The sequence below is a fragment of the Stegodyphus dumicola genome, chromosome 5, assembly GCF_044657685.1.
Source record: "Stegodyphus dumicola isolate Sdum_Otavi_A_Nest chromosome 5, ASM4465768v1".
NCBI lineage: Eukaryota > Metazoa > Arthropoda > Arachnida > Araneae > Eresidae > Stegodyphus > Stegodyphus dumicola.
Genome location: NC_140772.1, coordinates 206,831,991 through 206,850,632, shown reverse-complemented (window position 1 = coordinate 206,850,632; position 18,642 = coordinate 206,831,991). Strand labels below are relative to the sequence as shown.

General features: G+C 29.9%; 1 protein-coding gene across 2 annotated transcripts; it reads left to right on the top strand.

The window, feature by feature from the left end:
- Positions 1-1,407: 1,407 nt before the first annotated feature.
- LOC118196048 (cystatin-A2-like) lies at positions 1,408-18,214 on the top strand. Of its 2 annotated transcripts, XM_085817584.1 has the most exons (4): positions 1,502-1,593; positions 8,168-8,226; positions 14,264-14,365; positions 17,634-18,214. In XM_085817584.1, exons 2-4 carry the CDS (start codon positions 8,218-8,220, stop codon positions 17,754-17,756), a joined length of 234 nt encoding a protein of 77 aa, XP_085673710.1. In that variant the 5' UTR covers positions 1,502-1,593; positions 8,168-8,217; the 3' UTR covers positions 17,757-18,214. The 2 variants fall into 2 exon arrangements, with proteins under 2 accessions (XP_035223309.1, XP_085673710.1); XM_035367418.2 differs by lacking the exon at positions 8,168-8,226 and having other exon boundaries at positions 1,408-1,593.
- Positions 18,215-18,642: the final 428 nt, after the last annotated feature.

Here is an 18,642-nt window from a genome sequence, read left to right as displayed (position 1 = left end):
TGTGTTTTTTCTCTGGACGTTGTGTAAAATATTTTAACCGTCATGTGAAGTCTGCGTAACCGGAAACATTGTTTACAAACAGATTTTTTTTATGATTTGTATGGAATGGAATGAGAGGAGCTGGCGCTGAGATCACGAAAGCTGGAGGCAGTGTCTAAACATAGCTCCGAATTTTTTAAATAAGTGTTTCAGTAAATGTTTTCAACTCTCTAAAAAGTTTAATGCACCTTTCCTATGCAATGTCTCATTCATCAAATTAAGAAGGAAACTTCGCTTCTTCGAAACTTCAAACATCTTGTTCGCACACGAGAAATCCAAAAGAAACCCTGACACGGAATATTCAGATAAGTAAAATTCTGTTCTCTATACAATATCTTATTCTCTATCACTAAAGTGCCATTAAATTTCTATATTTATTTTTTTCATAAGATTCTAGCATTATACAATAGTTAGTAATAGTAGCAACTCATGTGGTTCTTTTCTTCGTAACTATTCCGTAGAGACGCCACATTCCTTATCAGTAGTCCGTTCTTATCAGCAATTCACACCCTTCGGAGGCCCCCCTCTTCGTGCTTAGGAATTTCTTGAGAAGGAAAAAATGGGGATCTCTTGACCATCGATGAGTATAGATTGTGATTTTTGTAACTAAGATCCCCGACTTTTTTTTTCCAGGTATCAAACTTAGAATTATGAGCAAATATAAATACAGTGTGACGTAATTTGTTAAACTTGTACTATAATAAATTACAATAGTTAAATTAAGAAATTAATTTTATATTAAACTAATATTTAAGAAAAATAAACTGTATAATTTATTTTTGCTGATATGCTCTCACACTGTGTATGGATTTATGATTTTGTCAATTACGGTTTTTCTGAAACATACAAGAATTTTTTGGGAACGGTAATAGTTAATGTTACTTTAGTTAAAATATTATGTACATCTCTGTGATGATATATGTCTTTTCTAGTTAGGTCTCAAGATAAGGGCATACACATTACCATGTAGGAATTCATTTTTTTTTAAACTTAGCTAAAGTTTGCTTTGATACTAATTTTTGCAAATGAACTCCTTTTAACTACACTCATGGACACAATCGTATTTTAGGATATTTTCTACTTCTCTTCCTTTTCTTTCTATAGGCCCTTTTTTCCCCCCTCTATTATTTTGGGCCATTTATTTTAAATTTTATTTTGTACCATCTTTACTTTCTGGCCTTTTGAACTCGTACAAAATGTACAAAGTTCCTTTTTACTCTCCTCAAATACGAAATTGCCCCCCTTTCTATATACCTTTCCTTCGCACCTATGCTTGATTTTTCGCCCATCGGTGCAGAAAGACTTAGCGGATGCAAAACAAGACATCAGTCTACTTTATGTGTCTGTTTGTCTTGTTTACAAACATCACATGCTTGTGAGTAACGTCTGGATAGGTGTGGCTTAGTGATTTCATATTTAAATTGTTCTTTGGCCAGTATTAAGAATTTATTTCGTGCGGTAAACTTTAGCCGAAGCTTGAAAATGTCGGCGATGGTAGGAGGAACTGGAGAAGTTCGCGAACCAGACGAAAATATTCATCAGATTACTAGAGAAGTAATATTTAAATCTGTATAAATATTGATAGCTGTACATTTAAATAGCAGTGTTTATTCTCTTCACGGTTTTATTTAATAATTAATTATTAATAGATTAATTATAAACTTAATCATTGCTAAATGATTTTTATTTGTTTTTGCCAATCATTGCTAAATTATTTTTGTTTGTTTTTGCCGTAGCTTTTCCTCGATGGTATTAAATTATAAATTTTAAATTCTTTTAATGGGTATAGTTGTTATCTAATTTCGAATTAAATGTTTGCTGCAGTTTTACGTTAAATATTCGGTTGTTCATATGCTTGTATAACTCATTAGTTATAGTATATCGATTGAAATATCTTAATGTTGTCTTTAAGTATCCACGATAAAAGGCAAAATTTGATCTTTAATGGGAAGCACTTCCGGAGAGAACCCGGTGAATGTAAACATTGCTAAATTTGGCGATAATAGTTAAAATCTGGTAACCCAGCGGATTCAACCTATTCGCTTGTTGCAACCATTCATTTTGCATCCATTTTGTTTCGTTATCACTGTGGTTCTTCGCATTTGCAGATTTCTATTATTCTTCTTTTATTTATTACTTTTTTTCTTAATTTTTTAACAACGAATAGATAGAAATATTTTCGTAGATCCCGGTTCTCGGTTCGGGATGAAGGAAGAAAATAAAGCGGGAGGGGTGAACGCTAATTTGTAACACGGCTGTTCACGTTGTGTTCTTAATTATTAACAGCTGTACGCACGCAGAACCATGAGGTTCGAAACGCTCAAATAATTCGTTTTCGTACTCCGCAAAAATGTGCGTTTTAAATAATTAAGTAATGCTTTTATTTTTATTATTGTTTATTCTCACCTAAAACTATGATAATAAATCAATTTTTATGGCGTAAAATTGTAACAATATATTGTTAATGCTTTTCTTACAATAACCTTTCAGAGGATGGCAGGTGTGACATAAATAGATTATTAAATTTTAATAATAAATACTATTTATTACTGATTATCTGTGACAGAATAGTTTGATGTATTCCCATGGTCATCAAAATTAGCAAACCACTGTAAGGAATATAGTTCAAATGACTCTTGAAAAGTAATGAAATGTGTAATGTTCACGTTTTATTAACAATGCTACTGAAGAAAATTTGATTACTGTTGAAGGTTATTAGTATTGTGAAATAAATTATGAAAAGGATGGGTATTTGTTTCAATGTAAATTGCTTTAACCTGCATGCAAGTAACATAAAAAAAAAAAAAAAAAATACGGAAAACTGTTAATCAGAGTTCATACACATTTCTGCACACAGAAATTAAGGACCATTAATGAAAAAAAAATTCAGGACCTATGAGTAAACGCGAACTGAATAAATTCAATTAAAAATATTAGCGATGCCTGCATTTCACATTTGTAATACCATCCTAAAAATAAAATAGATCCATAAGTAGTATGTATTATTACTAAACATGAATTAACATAATTATTAATAAGTTTGAAAATGAAATAAACTTTAAGTAATTGATCAAGTAGCATTAAATATTTTACACTTATAATAGTTGGGCATATTTGAAAGAAGTGACATTTACATTTTACTAACTTTATGTAACTTTTTTTTTGTCTCATAATGTCACATACTTGGTCAGGCTAGCGGTTTAGTAAGTAGCAGGTTGATTTTATGTCAAATGGCATAGGTTAAAATGAGAAGTATCATAATCAGCAAAATTCATAACAAAAGTTAATAATTTAATAATTAATTTCTGTTTAAATTTAATACCAATTTATTTCCGTATATCACGTTTAACCTGTTAGTTTTACATCTACATGCTTATTATCTGTGAATTTTTACTACCATATGCTTAATATATTGTTTAGTCTGCTAACTAGAATTTACATGCACTAAAAATCACGTTTACAAAGTATCACGTTTACGGCTCGCCTCAAGCGTCGATGAAACGCGAGCTTGGCGAGTAAAAATGGAACGGCGCCAACGGGTTCTCTGCGGATGAAAACCCCTGTAAGGAAAAATCGGATAGAAAAGTTTTCGAAAACTTTAAACCTTTTACGTGGAAATTAACGCCACAGATTGAATCTAATGAGTTTTAAAGTAAGTTGATGGACTTATCTATTAAATTGAGCCTGCTCGTTTTTATTATAATTGTACTATTCAGTTCTGCATATTTAATGCTTAAAATACATGTAGTATAAGAGTTTCGTTATTAGTTCTGGCCAGTAACAGTAACCTAGAAAGTCGATATAAGTAGTTTGATTTGATATGGTCACTCTTTTTTTTTTTTTTTTTTTTTTTTTTTTTGTACTCCTAGTAAGTGAACTAGAATCAGTGTAACCTCTATAATTAATGACAATATCAAGGTGTGATTATTATAGTATGACAAAATTATTATCAGTTGATAAAAAATTTTAAACTAACTTTTACTGTGAATTTGTTTGTGCTGAACTATTATTTCTTCACAATTCAGTATGTTATGTTTTATTAAATCGTGCTTTTATAGCAGTTTGAGTAAGGCATGTTTTGGAACAGCTTTATAGCATTAGTCTTTTTACAGTTCTTTATTATCATCTTTAATTCCTTCCCTTGTTTGGGCGAGGAAACTAAATGTGCCTTTATTGTGTGTTGTTGGTTTAGTTTTTGAAACAATGATGTTCAGTTTTATGAGTATTGTAATTTGTTTCATTAAATCTTCAAAGAAGTATTTCTTCATCAGTAAATATCATAGCTGCAAGATTTTATGAAGCCAATTAGATAATTATTTGTAATTTTACTTCTTGTTTAAGGGTATTAAGTAAAATTAAAACACAATGATATTTTAATGAAGCATTTTTTTAATTATATAAAAATTCAGTAATCTTTAGTTTTATAGTTATTTAGATTTGAATTGTGGTGAATGAATCATGAAATGCTATTAACTGTAAGGAAAGCCCATCCCAAAAAATTCCAGTTTCAATTTGCCATTAATTTTATAGAACCTTTTGCAATTTAAGAAAATCTGATGCAGATTCTTTTTCAAGAGCAAAATTTCAATATTTATAAATATTATTGTTCTGTAAAAAAAGAGACGCTTGTGTTCAATTCACAGAATACAAAAAATAATAAGGTACTATTCAGTTTTGAGGGCCGTTAAAAATCGCCAAACTATTGTTGATGCCAGTGCTGCCAAAAATAATTGTAGCAACCCTAATGCAAGAAAGGAAGTATAATAGTAAATAACTATCTAAGATTGATGTTTTAATTTAGATGAAAGGTTAATCTCATATAACACTTTTTTATTATTATAATTTATATAAAAAAGGCTAAACATGACTAAATGGAAGCATAAGAGTAAATAACTATTTCAGATCATTATTATAATTTATATAAAAATTGCTAAACATAGCTGAATGGATTTTCATCTTGTTGGTTGTTCAAACATAATTTTCTATAATGAATGATGCCTTTTCTTTGAAAAAAAATACCCTTTTTACAAGGGTAAAAACAATTGGGTTTTTGTCAGTTTTCTTTTACTTTGTAAGTGAAAATACATTGATGTGTAAAGTTAGGGTGTGCGCAGTGCCACTTTTGTGCAATTCTGGGATTTTTTTTAATATGTTAAATAGGTCAATGTGTACATCGATAACGAGTATGTGCAATTCTTAAAAACGTGTCAAGAAATGGAAGATTCGGCACTTTACCCAAAATTCTATTGCAGACTTTTCCCTCATGGGCAATTCCCAAATTGTTAAACCCATAGGATATCAAAAAAGGATTTAAAATCAAAAAAGGATTCAAAAATTAAACTAGTATTTCAATGGCATCTTAAGAAATATAGAACTATATAAACTTATGCAATCTGAAATCAGCGTGTACGCTAGATTTTTCGTGATGTTAAATGGACACATTTGCTAGATTTGGCGCTTTGCGCATACATTTTTGCTGCAATTTTTTACGGCCCTCAAAACGGAATAGTACCAATAATAGTTCTATAAAAGTAAAAGAAGTTTTAAGGGAAAATAGGGTTAATTGGATAGTCCATAATCTTTGTTTAATCTAATACATTGATTTCCAATCTATGATATGTCCAGGGTTCGTACGGTCCTTGAAAGTCCTTAATTTTGTCAAAAATGATTTTTGGTCCTTAAAAGTCCTTAATTTTGGCCAAAATTAATAAACCGTCCTTAATTTTGCTCATTTGACATTTCTTATCATTTCTAATGATTGCCGTTCTATGTGTGAATTGCGATTTCTCGTGAATATGGAATTAAAATTGCACGGCTCTTAGCCAATCTGTTGGTGGATTTGCATTGCAAACGATAAAAAAAAAAAAAAACAATTAGCTACCCGAACGAAAGTATCGGTGTCTGATTGGCTATTCACCCAATCTTTCGAAACAGGTATTATCCATAAATTTAGGCAGATTGTGACGAAAGCGTGAAGCCGGAAGTTCTTTAAGAGGCGAAAGTGATGATGAAGGTGCTCGAGAAAGAAAAAAAAGGGGGGGGGGATTCTGAAAATATTTGCCAAAATTAGAGCAATCTCAGAACAAGATGCCTGGAAAGTGCATTTTCAATAAACTGTGGCTTCATCAAGCTGACTACAAAGACTGGATATTGATGGATGACAATCCTTATAAAGCTAAATGTGGTCTTTGTCTGAAACAAATTGAAATTTCTATAATGGGAGAATCAGCGCTGAAAATTCACATGAAAATTAAGTTTCGTTTTATCATTTCAATTTGTTTTTACACGGTTTTGCTTAGCTTAATTTCTGTGTTTGTTTCAATTAAGCCATAAATTAATTTTTTATCGCCTTCTACGGAGTTTATTCTCTTTTGCACATACTATATGTATGGGATATCGGGATTATGAGTTTATTTCTGCAGAGGGTCTGTTATCAATTTCGCGGGAAATCTGTTGGCTCCATTTCGATTTTAGGTCGCCAAAGGCAAATTCGGTAACGCTAGCCGAGAAAAAGTGAAGTTCGGAAATACGTTTTGAAGCTTCAATAGACAATTAAGTATTTGGTTTAATCCTATGCTGTTGATAGTAATGCATTATTTTTGCTAATGGCGATACAATTATTAGTTGAAAACAACTAATTAAAAAATTTTTAATATTTTTAAAGTTGAAAACAACTAATTGAAACTAATTTTCCTGAATTAACTAGACGCAAAATTAACTTTCATGAATTACTAAAGTTATTGGGTAGAAGTTTAACTGAAAATATACATTTTGTATTATATATATATATATATATATACAGTACAAAATCCGAGGTCGGGACTTCGGTGATCCCAGATTTGAGATTTTTACGGATATTAGATCATTTTAAATCTAGTAAGATGGCACGTAGAAATTATAAAATTGAAAATAATGAAATCGTGATTTATGAAATAATGAAGCATTTATGATTTAAAGGGTATCAAAATTTACAAAAGAAAAGAGCTTAATATTTATATGTTTACTTTATTAAACATTTCTTTCAATGTGAGGTGTTTGATTTGTTTTCTCTGCTGATACTTTAGACTAATACTATAGACATATAATTTCTTGTTGAGTTATTAAGTTCCATTGTTCCTGTAATTGCTGTGTCGAGAATTCCGAATAACTTGTCAATCAAAATTTTTTCTCGTTAATTGTCAATCAAAATTTTTTCTCGTTCATTAACCTCTCTGTTACTTTCTTCACTATCGGTAGCTGTATTTTCTGGATTTAGAACCATACTACAGGTTTCACCCTCCGTTAATTGATTGATGATTGGGGCATTGTCATCGCAATGAAAAACTTCTGTTTAACTTCCCTAAATTCTGCCGCCTTTTGCGGTCATGCGAACTCTGGCGCTGGTTCTGGCTTTATGTGAATAACAAATCAGTTATTCTTAAGTCAGATAGCACTGAATATAATCATTTGTCCTATGAGTATCATTAACAAAATTTATTTTTAGCATAAGGAAAGAAATTTCTGTTAAATCTCCCCTTGTCAACATTTTAGCGCATTAAACTTAAATCTGTAATCGGATAATACTCTGTTATTTGGTGTCGCTGCATGAGTCATCACTCAAGATGTCATGCGGTGATGAAAGCAAAATACAATAAATAATGATTCGCGATTTCGGCATCAAGGATATAAAATATTAGTTGCTGTAAAATTAATAAATGTTTCGGTATGAGATTATGCCAAGCAGATACGCAGCTATGGAGTCAAGTTACTAATCACACAAATTTATGCTAAAATAATTATTTCTTCAATAATGAGATATTTTATTTAGCGCCAAACTGAGATTAAGAATCGGGATTTCCGGCATGTTTTTTTATGATGAGGAAAAAAATCTAATGCGCATGCGTAAAGCATATCCCTTCCCTCCAAAAAAGCCCTAAAAAATTGGTTGGTGGTGGCTTTGAGGTTCGGATTTTAGATCATTCCAGATATTGGATGTCCGGATCTCGGAATTTGTACTGTATATATATATATATATATATATGTACTGTATATATATAGATTTCTTATTATATATATATATATATACATTATATACATATATGTGCGATACTTAATTTTACTAATGCCTTTCATGTAATGCCCCTTTTAGCTGCAAAACATCATTCCCTTCTCAACTGCAGAGTTTCTTCTAACAGTATCATGAATTTTGTAAGTATCATGAAGTTAGAAGAACCATCTACTGGATGTATGTTGATCTATGTTGAATTAGCATTTACATCTAAAAAGATGTAACTGCTAATTCAACATCAATAAGTGTAGAAAATAATAAAATCAATTCTTTTCTTTTCAAATCTGAAGTTACAGATGCAGAAATATTGTGGGCTTTTAAGTGCATCAAAAGCCACTATTCTTTTAAATCGTGTGATGATATTGGGCCGTTATTCACTAAAATGTTCCCGGATAGTTCTATTGCAAAATAGTTTTCATGTGGTGAAAAGAAGTGTGCTTATATCTGTTATTTTGGTCTTGGCCCTTATTTTAAAACTTTGTTACTAAAGCATTGTAAAAATGCTGAGTTTTTTTACATTACTATTTGATGAGACTCTTAATCTGACAAATCAAAAGAAGCAACTAGATATTTATGTGAGGTACTGGCATCACAAAAATAAGATCAGAACTCAGTACCTTACTTCTGCATTTATAGGGCATGCAACAAGTGGAATTATTATCCAAATTTTATGAATGTGTTGAAAAACTAGACTTGTCAAAACTCTTACAAATATCGATGGATGGTCCTGCAGTAAATTGGAAATTTTATGATTTATTGCAACAGGACTTGACAAGGAATATAACATTCAATGCTTGACATTAGGGACATGTAGTTACACATTCTTAACAATGCTTTCAAGCATAGGATGTCATCCACTGGCTGGGACATTCCATCATTCTTATCTTCCTTATATTGGATTCTTAAAGATTCTCCTGCAAGACGTGAAGATTTTTTAAGTATATCTGGCTTAAAGAAGCTACCTGTGAAGTTCTGCTTTTACCGATGGTTGCAAAATGTCCCAGCAGTTGAAAGAGCCATTGAAATATGGGATGACTTGCTACTGTACATTAAAGTTGAAATGGGGAAGTTTAAAAAAGTTCATCGAAATCCTTCTCAAATATTTTGGAGGCAACTAAAGATAAAACATTTCTTATAAAATTAAATTTTTTTCTCTCTCTGTCGAAAATATTATTGCCTTTCCTTGAATATTATCAAAGCGATAAACCACTTATTCCCTTTTTTGCTGAAGATATCTTAAAACTTGTAAATGATTGCCTTCACTTTAAAATTAAATTTATAAAGATTTTCTGCTTTAGTTATTTTTGAATATTCTAGTTTCAAAATTTTAATGATCCAAATTGTTATAATGATAAAAGTAAAGTTTATTTGGGATTCATTGCTGAGCAGTTAATGAATGATAAATGCCGCAAGAAGGACATTTCACAAGCTGAAAGTTTTGCATTGAAACAAGAAGGTCAACAATGTGTCTTAACAATAGTACAACACTTAATGTCTAAATGTCCAATAAATTTTTCTCTTATTCGAAATGCATCTTGTATAGACCCGCGATTGATGGTTAAAAGTCCAGAAAAAGCCCAGAACAAAATGAAAATAGTTCTAACGGTATTAATGCAGAATAAACGTGTTTTACAAGATGATTGGGATGAAATTCTGCTGCAGTTTGGAGAGTTTCTAGACAAAGTAGTTAAGACAAATTTACATGAATTTTCTACTTTTGATCCTCAAAATCTTTCTCTTGACACATTTCTCACTTCTTATTTTCATGATTTTCACTATTCAAAAGTATTGAAAATAGTGAAAATGATTCTTATCTTGTCACATGGACAGGCCTCTGTGGAAAGGGGCTTCTCTGTAAATAATGCAATTGAAATTGAAAATTTAAGTGACTCATCATACATTTTTCAACGCACAGTATTTGATTACATAAAATTTTCTGGAGGTGTTCTTAATATCGAAATTAATAAAGAAATGAGATCAGCAGCAGCTTCTGCAAGGTCTAAATATATGCAGTATTTAGAAGAACAAAAATCTTTAACTAAATCTGAAAATTCAAAGAGGAAACGAAATATCATTGAGGAAGAAATTGATTATATGAAGCAGAAGAAAAAATTTCTTCAAAGGGACATTAGAGATATTAATGAAGAAGTAGATGCTGAAGAAGTAGAAGCAGATGAAGCTGAGACCAGCATGAACATTGATTTGTTTATCAAAGCAAATGAACTTAGAAGAATAGTTAAAGAAAAGGAAATAGACATAAATAAATTAGATGTTAAAATAGCTGAAAAGATTTCAGATTTAAAAAAAGCACAAATGTTTCGTATCTTTTATTGTACAGTTTATTATTCTAGTATCTTTCAAAAAACCAAGGAAATAAATTGTATGTTTACAAATCAGTTATTTTAATCTGCAAAATATTCTTACATTGTGATTATAATAGTAGTTGACTGTGTTTAAATAAATATCAAATAAGTTAAATAATAATCATGTAAATCTCTAAAATAGTGACTGTTATTAGTGTAAAATACACTTATACATGTTTTTAAAGAAATTATGTTCCTAATTTAATGTTATCTACTTCATAACTTGTAGGGAGTTAGTTTAATTTTCAAAATTGTTTTATGGTAAGTATTAAAGTGAATTTAATAATAGTGCATAATACACACTTCTGTTAGTTTCTTAAAGTGAAATTACAAGCATGAAGTCGGTTGTATGGATAAGTGCTTTATTCTATTCGTTTTTTTTTTTTTTTTTTTTTTTTTTTTTTTTTGCTGTTGTTGTTGTTTGCTGATAGGTCCTTAATTTTTTCTTTGATGATCCTTAAAAGTTCTTAATTTTCATGTAAGGAAATGTGTACGAACCCTGTATGTCTAGTTTAAGAGATACAAGTTAGAAAGTGCCTAAGAAATGGAAAATAGAGTAATGGCAATAAAAGATCATTAGTTTCAATTAATGATCAAGAGTGTAAGACAAGATTCACATCAAGAGTATAAGATAAAATTCAAAACAGTTGTTAAATTAATTATATCTGGCACTGGCTTAATGGTTATTCTTTATTTAATATGATGAATGCTGGCAACCAGTTCCTCCTTAAACGGTGTGTTATTAGAAAAGCCTAAATGTCTGTCAGGCATTTATATGTATATTCCTTTTGCCTAGTTACACATTGTAAGCAGATGCAGTAAGGACATATGGTTGAAGCTAAGAGAGGATGACATTTAATATCTACTTTCTTTTCTAATTATGCATTTATTTTCAATGCAGTAGTTATTATTTCTTTGCAGTAAATGAAAGAAAAGTAGACTCATTTGACAGTAAAGCAAATATGTAATGTAACATGTGTCAGTATTTGTGCAAAGTATTTCCTTTGCATACTTTTAAGAAATCAGTTGCCTTTTGTTTAAAAACTAAATTAGCTTTCGGAATTCTACCGTGTGGTTTGGTATTGATCTAAATTTCAAAATGATACCAGTACCAGGTATTTTTCAAGTTGCCTTAGCAAATTAGCTATAATATTGTCAGCTCAAACACAGCCATAATATTTGTTCTTCTTCATATTGCTTGTATAGATTCTTACTGTACCTATTTATTTATTCAAGTTTTCACCAATGTTGTAATACTTCTAAGTTAGTTCAAAAATAGAATGTTTTGTAATTCTTAAAAGCAAAAGATTTGAAATGTTTTCTCCTATATTGATTATTACAAATACATGAAGATAAATCATATTTAGCAAATTATTATTGTATCTGGCTAACTTGCTCTCTACTGGTTTGCATTATTAATATTGTGATGTAGCCGTTCCTCAATATACACTAATGTCGGCTAGCTTTAAAAGGATTTATTAACAGAGAACACAGGAACGGTTACAAGCAAAATAAATATACATAAAAAGAAAACATATACCAAATGGAACATCAAACATTAGAATAACAGAGACATATTAAACTCTCATCATGGTGGCTGGAGGTCGACTGACGTTTTCCACTACGCCACTAGATGACGTTTCAATGAAATAGTTCGGTTACAGTTCATGAGTTCATGGCGTTGAATAAAATAGTTTAATTACACTTAAATAGTTCTGTTACAATATGATCATTATATCAGTTTATGATTACATCATAGCTTTGCTTAATGATACACTGTCTCACAAAAATGTTTGCACACTTTAGGAATTTGCAGAAAAAGCGCTGTAACCCGGAACTGAATTTGAATATAAAACATAATATTTTTTCATATCATCTCCAGATGACTTTGAATAAAACCAATTTTCTTAATTTTTAATACTGACTTATTTTCTTTTTCTAAAATTGAAAATGTAAGGAGGCATAGATAAAACATGCCGCTAAAGTGATCTTACACCAAAACATTTTCTTAAAATTTCATAAATAAAATTATCATCTAACACTTTTTTTTATTTTTGCATTCTGGTGACATTTAAAAAATTGTTTGGATTTATTTTTTGCTTGCTTATTTCGTTATATTTTATTTAATGCTTAAAAATGGCTTGTAGTCTTAAGAAAAACCGAACAACATTCGGAAATTCATAATTTTTTATCAAAAGTATGGATATTCGATTCGGGATATCACTAAATTAGTAAATTTCTCTAATTCTGTCATGCAGTATGTGATAAAATTCTTTAAAGAAGAAAATCGGATCAAAAAAGAGGTTTTCTGGCAAAGAGGACTCGACGTAACTCAGCTTGATCAGAGATGTATAGTTAGAAAATCTGTAAAAGATCCATTTTTAAGTGTTTTAAAGATTTCTGTAGAATTTGCTAAAACATTTTCTCTTTCAGTTTCACTTGAAACTGAGTACTCAGATCAGCTAGATTACAAGGGAGCTCTGCTCCAAGAAAATTTTTTAGAAGTGTAAAAAATAGAAAGCTTAGGCTTTTCTTTTCAAAATCAACGGTAAATAAGCCCGAAGCATATTAGAATCATGTCTTAGTTACAGATGAAAGCAAATTTAACATTTTTGATTCCGATGAGCATATAATTGTATGGAGGGAAAAAATGAGCTTAATCCCAAGACTTTGGTTGGTACAGTAAAGCATGGCGGTGGAGATTTTCTTGTGTGAGGGTGCATGCCAGCATAAGAATTAAATGATTTAGTATTTATTGATGGTACAATGAGCTATGCTGTTTATTTAAATATATTAAAAGATAATTTAAAATTATTTGCCCAAAATTTGGATACTGAAAACAACTTCCTTTTTTTTTTTATCAAGATAATGATTCTAAGCACATGGCCATCAACGTTCGCTTTTTGGGTATCTTATAATTGTCCACAAGTTCTGTAAACACCACCTACCAGATTTAAACCTAACAGAACAGATCTGGAGAGAATTAGAGGTCAGAGTGCGAAGATGCAACATTAAAACAAAAACCCAGTTAAATACAGCAATGAATGGAGGAACATTGATGGACATATTACGAAAAAAAAAAAAAAAAAAAAACTAGTTAACTCTATACCCAGACATTTGTGAGGTGTCATAAATAGTGCAGTATATACTACAAAATATTGCAATATTTACTAATTTGTGCAGATTTCCTTAAAGTGTACGAAGACTTTTGTGAGGTAACTTTTGTGTTACTTTTTTATTATCGATTTTCAAAAAAAAAAAGTTTTAACGTGTTTCTAAAATAATTAATGCAGTTTTGCTAAGAGAATTTCATAGATGTTATTATAAAATTTTCATTCTAAAATATTAATTTTTATTAATGAATAAAACAATATTTCACTGAAACTTGTTAGTGTATGAACACTTTTGTGAGCCACTGTAAATCAAAAAATGTATTTGATTATTATAAAACCTTTGGCTCAGATAAACTTTTATGAAGCATGACTTAATCTTACTGGTACTGTTCTGTTATCAGGACCAGGTCCAGAAATATATGTATGCATGAGTATGTGCATGTATATATGTGAATACATATATGCACATACATACATATACATGTGCATACATACATACACTTCTGAATATGGTCCTGATAATGGACGACTACCATCTTACTTACTGAGCTTTTGAATTCTTTATTGTGAGATATATTTGTATTTTATTATTCTACTGTAATTTAGGCGCTTAATAATACTGAGATGCATCTTTATAAAAATGACTCAAAGTATTTGTTTAAATATTTTATACTGATTCAAAAATATGTATCTTTTCGCAGATAAAAAATGAAGTTCAGTCTAAAACAGGTCTTCTGTTTGAAGAGTTTGTCCCTCTAAAGTATCGAAGTCAGTTGGTAAATGGGACAAATTATTTTATTAAGGTACATAATTTTTGTTTCAATCACCCATATTTTTTCCTACCTTTTTACACCAAAATTTTGTGCCAAATAGTTTTGCCTAAACTGTTATTTTTTTGGGAGGGCTAATAATTTTTTGTGTTTATGTATTTGTAAAATTCTTTTTCATCATGCTCTGCATATATTTAGTCATACAACCTTTAAATCTCAAAAGTATTTGGCATTTATAAAAAATTAAGCAAGCCTCATGTTTAGACATGTATATGCTGTATTATGAGTCTTTAAATATGTGAAGTATCTTTGAATAGCTGAATATGTTTTGTGATATAAAATGTATTAATAAATTATTGTAATACATTGGAATTTTTAAATTTGTGATGTTTACATTCAAGTTGTTCAATGAAATATCTTAATGTTGTCTTTAAATAACCATAATAATTTCTGCATGCCATCTTACCAGATTTAATTTGATGATCTATAATCCAAAATCGCCGAAGTCCCGACGAGTCCGGATTACTGACTTTGTACAGTATATATACACTTACCTAGTTTTAGAAATTTTTTTTTTTATAAAATAAATAATGAAAAGTGTAGAAAATGTTGAGGCTAATCTTTGGAATATGGTAACAGGTAGTTTGGCGACATTTTGGTAAGGCAATAAAGGTTACTAGCTAGGACTTCAGCAGTGTACATGGATAAAGTCAAGTGTGTATGCAATGCCATTTTTGTGCAATTCTGGGATGTTTTTTTAAGTAAAAATAGGTCGACGTACACTTGATACTGTGAATGTGCAATTCTTAAAAACGCGGCAAGCAGTGGGCAATTCTGCATTTTCTCCCAATTTCGCACCTAATCTTCATCATGATTAAGCACTTTTGTTCCATAAAAGTTCTAGCATAAGCGTAATTCGGCTAACAGATTGTTGGAAAAAAATTTTGAGTAAAAAAAAAAAATGATAATAAAATAAAATAAAATAAAAACATGCCTTTATTTCGTGAAAACAAAATGGCGTCCAAAAAAAACTAGCAGGTTGCTAAAGCAAGGTTGGTTGCCAAATTTTCGCCAAAAATTCGCCAAGTTACCATAATTCAAAGATTAACCAATGTTGATAAATACGAGAATTTGAATAAAAGAAGTTTTTTGTACTCATAAAATCAAAACTAAATGCATAACAGCTAAATAAAAGGCTGACTGCTTTCTGCAATATACTTTTGAACCCCTGCAATATACTTTTTATATTCAATAAGGACAACTGTTTTAAATCTTAATACATAATGTTTATATATTTTGTAATCTCTTCTTCAGTTAATATAAAAAAGTGTTGCAGTGATTTTGAAGTCTTTCTTTTATTATCATCATTGTTATTCTAATTACTTTCTCGGCTTTTCTTGCTTTTAAAAAGGTGAAATCACCCATAACTTTTGTGCTGTTTGGAGAATAGCTATGTCTTATAGTTTGTCTTGATTTTTTCCCCTTCATATAAACAAGCAATTCATTAGTGACTATAGTGCAAAATCTGTTTCTTATAAACATAAGTAAATAACATAACTATATTTATTATTCTATTTAATCCATCAGTCTGCTTGAAGCACCAGTAACTCACTCACATGCTCTGGAATACTCTCTATAAGGGTTTTTACTTGAATGAAGAAGCATTTCTTGTTGCCACCTAAAATCCATTGCCATGGCGATACTTTCTCTGCATTCTTCTTTTGACATTTTACAAAGACGGACTCATCAGACTTTTGTTTTATCAGATTCTCCTATTGTATTGGTTGAACATCTTACTAGAAATTCATAGACATTGGATGAATTGTTTGCTTGTAATTATTTGTTTCTAGCCAAGGTACTAGTTTCCATTTCTGTATTTTTTGCTGCTGGCTAACATATATGTATCGTTTACAGTTTGGAAGATTTAGTAGTAAATTTACATATAATGAAATACCATCTTGCAATACAGAATAATTAGAAGTAATTTCAATCCTAATAAAATAACCACAACAAAACTCTGCCCACTGCTTGCTTTATGTTATGATGCTTTTTTTGGCTTTGGCTTCCCAAAACAGAACACTGAATGGTGTATAAAATATTCTGTCATATGGAAGGCTGAAATATCTTGCTACAAACATTACTTAACTTATACAACATCTTTTGCATATAGGAATGAATTTTTTTACTATTTTTATTCTGTTTTTAATTTTGTATTAACACAACAGCTTTTCTTTTGTTTCTTGGTGGTATATCTAGGCTACTGCTGCTGCTGCTAATTTGCTCAAATTCAAGGTTTGCTTCTAATTCATTTTCCTGCAGTATGGCAGGAAAAACATATTTTATCATAATTCAGAAAAATGACAATTTAATAAAATGAATTTTATAAAACCTGTAATCGAAAATAATTTCAAATCTTTCTTCAGCTTATAAAGTTCCTGATATGGATCCTAGCAATTACACAATTCCCTTCCAAATTTTAAACTTTTTCCCATGTGTGGATCATTTTTGACAGACAAATTTTCAATTCTATAGAATTCTGAATTTTTTTGCATTTTAATATTTACAACTATGATGTGCCATGCGAATACACTTTTTTCCCTATCTGCTTTTTGTTTTTAGCTTCTGTCTTACTTAAGCATCTTTGAGAAATGTCTGTTCTTTTAATAGTACCAACTTGATGGTTGTAATACTGCATGCATATATATATATATATAATTTTTACGTTTGCTGTATCCAACCATGTCAAAGCGAAATTCAAGGCCATGTAAATGATAAGTTCTGCTCTTCTTCAGCTATGCTTAACTTAAATCATGCAAATCAAATGCCATGTAATTCGAGGGTTACCTGTTGCATTCTATGTATTACTTATGAATGCTTCTGAAAGATAAATAAAATATGCAAAACTACGATAAAATTTGAAGGGGAAAAACTAGAAGAAGAGGAGTTTCATCTTTGAATTTATAAATCATCATGAAAAATAAGGCAAATTGTAGATAAAACATTTAATTCTAAATATAACTGACACATGTTGAAAGAGTAGATCTTTGAAAAATGGAACATATGCACTCAAAAAAATTATAAGTTATGAAAAAATCTATGTGTCTATTATCTAGATTAAAATATATATAATCTCAGACTCCTTTGAAATATCTTATAAAATTGCATGATTTTATGGCTTGATTTCACTTCCATGTTTAGCAGTTGTTTAGTTTATTACATTATATGGTTTAATAGTATGTTTGATTGTTTAATAATAAATAATTCATATTTCCCTCACTTGTTTTTATTTTGCTTTTGTAAGGTGAAATATGGACCCAACCAACATATGCATTTGCGTGTCCACAGGAGTTTCCAGGGTGCTGTAACTCTTGCTGCATTCCAATTGGATAAAACATTGGAGGATGAATTGGAGTACTTCCAATAAAAACTTAAATGGGATTTTTTTTCAAGCTGGGTTTATTTCAAAGTAAATTAAAAAAAAAAACTATTATGCAGAAGTATCTTAAATAGTTATGGTTACTCAGAAAGTGTATCAAAAGGAAAATGCAATTATTTTTTTATGTAATTTATTTGTGCTATTTATACTAAAAAATTTAACTTTCTTAGATGGATTTCTTTTTAATTGAAATGTATGTTATCATTTGTATTCAACATATGTTTTACTATAAAACACATTTTGTTTCATGATAAAAGTAAAACTTTATGCTATATATATGTATTATTATTATATACTATATATATATATGTATGTATGTATGTGTATAGTAAATAATAATTATTAGTCAAGATTTTTTAAGGCCCTCGTAAATTAATAGGGCATTTTGGCAGTTAAGAATTCAGTGTATTTTTTGAATGAGAAAAATAAATATTTTTATAGAAGCATGTGTGAGCAATATTTCAAATATATACTGAAGTACTTTAAATCTGAAATAAGCAGCATAGGCTAATTTCAGTAAATGGCAAATCCAAAAATGTATCAAAATAATTTTACTGCTTATCAATATTGGTCAAAGTGCATAAGGATTATCTGCTTGAGATGAAATGTCTTCATGGTGGACTTTTTCAGACAAATTATAGGGTTGTGAAAGATATAGTCATGTGCAATAAATGTACTGTCTTCAGTCATATATATATACAGTAAATTGTTATAATGAAAATATAAATAAAAAATAATGATTTACTTACAGCAGGGCTTCTTAAAATTTTCCCTTTTTATCACTGAGATTTTTTTTGCTGCCCCAGGAGCCCCATAATATTTACGAAAAATTTCTTGGGACCCCATAAGCATTGAGCAAATTCGACACAAACGT

Coding starts and splice junctions, on each gene's coding strand:
- LOC118196048 (XM_035367418.2), top strand. CDS start 1,522: ATGTCGGCGATGGTAGGAGGAACTGGAGAAGTTCGCGAACCAGACGAA. Junction 1,594..14,263: donor TTCATCAGATTACTAGAGAA/GTAATATTTAAA, acceptor ATCTTTTCGCAG/ATAAAAAATGAAGTTCAGTC. Junction 14,366..17,633: donor GGACAAATTATTTTATTAAG/GTACATAATTTT, acceptor TGCTTTTGTAAG/GTGAAATATGGACCCAACCA.